The 3,400-nt window shown below is 51.3% G+C and overlaps 1 protein-coding gene across 2 annotated transcripts; it reads right to left on the bottom strand.

Annotated features, from left to right (window-relative positions):
* Window positions 1–643: 643 nt before the first annotated feature.
* LOC114033043 (uncharacterized protein C7orf61 homolog) lies at window positions 644–3,175 on the bottom strand. 2 transcript variants are annotated; one of them, XM_027848501.1, is made up of 2 exons: window positions 1,490–3,175; window positions 644–993 (listed from the first exon to the last, which is right to left on the bottom strand). In XM_027848501.1, the coding sequence occupies exons 1-2, from the start codon at window positions 1,667–1,669 to the stop codon at window positions 781–783; spliced, it is 393 nt and encodes a 130-aa protein (XP_027704302.1). In that variant the 5' UTR covers window positions 1,670–3,175; the 3' UTR covers window positions 644–780. The 2 variants fall into 2 exon arrangements, with proteins under 2 accessions (XP_027704302.1, XP_027704303.1); XM_027848502.1 differs by having other exon boundaries at window positions 1,977–3,175.
* Between the last annotated feature and the right edge of the window lie 225 nt (window positions 3,176–3,400).

The raw sequence follows: 3,400 nt of genomic DNA, 5'->3' as shown, positions 1-3,400 counted from the left end.
AGATGGAGGCAAAGACACAGAGACAGAGAGAAAGGCAAAGAGGGGGGAGAGAAAGACAGAGAGAGAAAGAGAGAGAGATGGAGTGGGACTTCTATAGCTCCCAGGAGGATTCGAAACACCAGCTGCTGAAAAGTTCCCACCCTACCCTAGCAGAAAATGACTAAAAAGAGTGAGGATGTTGGGAGAAGAGGTTGGAGGAAGAGAGAGAGGTACCACGCTTGCTCCTCCACCCGGAACATCCAGCCGGTGTAAGGGGGTTGGGGATTGTAGTTTCCTGAAATCTCAGCAGGAGGCGCTGGAGTTGGATTTGAGATACCCTTTGTTAGCATAAAGTGGTGAGGCTGGCGTAGGGAAAGCTCCCCACCTTAGAGCAAGCCCCTCTTCCTCAGTGACACACACCTCTTCTGCCCCACCCTAGGACCACTGTGTGCATCACTACTTCCTCCTCAATCCTCCTTTAGGGAGAAGAGGAACAACTTTAGGGGAGTGTGCAACCAACCCACAGCGTTCTGACTGGCCCCCGCCCTCACCCTTCTATGCCTAGCTCTCACCTTGACCCTCCCTCCCCCCGCGATGTTGCAACTCCAGACTCCTCCCCGCTCCTACTTCAGCCCCTCCACACAGCATTGGTTAGGACTTCAGAAACAAATTTCTCATTTAATTCAGGACTCTACTTAATCTGAATAAACATTGTAAAGTGCTACCCATCCCTCATCCCAAGGGGTCTGCGGGACTCCAGCCTCCGTCCTGGAGAACGGCTGCCTGAGGGTTTGGGGTCCCCTAGAGGGGACTGCGGGCATCCAGTTCAGGGCTTCGAGGTGATGAGACAAGGGGTCGGGAACGCAGCCGCTTCCGAATCTCCTGCCGCCGTACTACCTCCCGGATCCGCTCCCTCACTGCCCAAAGCACCACATACAGATCCCTCAGCATCTCTTCCTCTTTTGCATCCACGTGTTGTGGAAGCCCCAGTGAAGAAGGCTGTGAAGAACCAATCTGTACGGGAGAAAGAGAAGGGGAGAAAGGATGGGGCACAGCCCGGGAAGAAACAACTGATGATTACAGCTAACATTTACACAGTGCTTACTACGTACAATGATGCTTGAAACAACCCTGGGAGGTAGGTGCTATTATTATCCCCATTTTGCAGATGAGGAAACAGGCAAATAGAGTAACTTGCCCAGGATCACATAGCTGGTAAGCTATTTGAGGTTGGCTTTGGATTCATTTCTTCCTCACTCTAGGCCCATGGCTCTATTCTCTGTACTACCCAGCTGTCTGGATCTGGGGAGGGGAGAAGAAGCTAACTAGAATGAGAAAAATGTTATTTGGGTTGGGGGAAAAGTGGATTACCATAACCTTACTGGACCGTGGAAACTGCGGCAGATTGCTTTGCCCAGGATCATACATGACAGGATTCCCCCATCAACACCAAAAACAGTACCCACATATATACCACACTTCCCAAAGGAATGGAGACAAGGATACTGACCTTTCCCATCCCAAACTTCCTACCAAAATGCAGGAAGGATTCCATGAAACTGGTGACATTATATATAGCTGTCTGGGGCATCTGAAGCAGAATTCTCGACTGGCCCCTCACATTCTCCTTTACCACCCTGTTTGGCTCTCCCATCTCTTTTAACACTTTTTCTGTGGAGCCAGAGGTCATCAGGATAGAAAACTGGATATCTCTCCAGGGGAAGAACTAAGAATAGGGGCACAGGTTAGAGTGAGAACAAGGGAAAGTGAAAGACATAGAGGGAGCTTCACATCCTCTTCTTTAGGCCCATTTCCATTGGTCCCCTATCCCCAACACACCACTGGTGTTCTTGGCCTCAAAGGCTTTCCTCTTCTCATAGCCTGGAAGGTGGGTAGAGATCTTAGTTGAGCCAAGGGATACTGACAAACCCTGAAATCACGGAACAAGGAGAGCATCCAGACTCTCAAGGCAGTAAAAAAGGATGCTCAGAACTCACCAGCAACTTCAACTTCTCCCAAAGACGATATAGCCACGAAAAACACATGTCCAACACTCTTGAGCCCAGGACCCAGGAGAAGGGGGCTTAACAGAGCCAGCAGATGATGCGGGGCAAGGACACTGGCACTTTGCCAGTGGCCTCTGCCCTAGACGGGACCAGAAGAGTTAGAAAGGTGAAGAGGAACACTAATAGGAAAAGGAATAGGGAAATTCAGAGCATAACCCTTCCCCCACCTCTTCTTCCTGTCCTCCACCCCTCCACTAGGAGAGGAGTCAGAGTGGATAGGTGGGGGGAGGGCTGCCTTAGAACCCACAGGATGGGGGAGTTCTAATCCCATTGTGAGAACCTGCCTGGAACCTAGCTATCAGGCCTTCAGCCTCACTCCTCACTTTTAGTCCTGGATTCCCTCTGGATGCCAGGCATCCCATCCCTTAGATCTCCCTTCTTTCTCTACTCCTAATCATTACAATTGATCATGGGCCCTTATCTTTGTCTCCAGTTCCTAGTCCCATGTCCCCCATATCCTAATCTACTTTCCCCTGTGTACCCCTTTCAATCTCGACCCTATTCCTCAAACCCAATTCTCGGGAAAATCACTGCAGGACTCAAATCGAGGCTCAAACCAGCGAGATCTGCTAGTTCTCAGCCTCCTAGGACTCAAGTATTTGTCCCCCTTCCCCCAACTTCTCTCCCAGAACTCAGATGAATCACCTGCTCTCCAACCCCTGACTCATCCCTGCTCCCACCTCAGGATCCTGTTGTTTGGCTTTCTGGTCCTTAGCTCTCTCCAAAAACCCTTGGAAACTTAAGCACCCCCTTTTCCTCTTAAACAGACAGAATCTCTCCTCCCAACAGTGTCAGAGGCCAGGGACAATTCCTCAAGGGGACAGGTTCTAGGACTGTGGCTAAGGCTGGCAACTAGTAGGAACAGGGATGGAGGGGTCTGAACACGGCTGGGATTGGGGGAGGGGAGGGGGAGAAGCTGAGGCTCTCTGCCAAGCCTGGCACAGGCTCCGTGTGCCCCAGGAGCCTGGCCTGAGCCCAGCACAAAGACAAGGGGCCCATTCACCCCCAACCCCCATAGCTGCCCCAACCCAGCAGGGAACACGCTGGGAAGCTGGGGGGTGGATATGGCATAATCGCCAAAGGCTTCATTGTTTTCCACCACCCCCATAGCACGTGGGCTTTCTCCTCTCCAGTCTCCTTCCCTTCCCCCCCTTACCCCACCCACCCCCATAAGCCACTCCTCCAGCCAGGGAAAGCCTTCTCCACCGCCTCTGTCCCTTCCCAGGACCCATTTCTGATTTGGTCTGACTGAATCTTGTTTGTCTCTGTGTATCAATTTCTCTTCATATCTGACACTTAATGTCTTATGCCTCATTTTTCTTCATAGGTTTCTATTTTAATCCTGACCAGTACTG

The sequence above is a fragment of the Vombatus ursinus genome, unplaced genomic scaffold (assembly GCF_900497805.2).
Source record: "Vombatus ursinus unplaced genomic scaffold, bare-nosed wombat genome assembly UNPS02006704.1, whole genome shotgun sequence".
Classification (NCBI taxonomy): domain Eukaryota; kingdom Metazoa; phylum Chordata; class Mammalia; order Diprotodontia; family Vombatidae; genus Vombatus; species Vombatus ursinus.
Note: the sequence above shows the minus strand (reverse complement) of the source record. Positions and strands in the feature narration are given on the sequence as shown.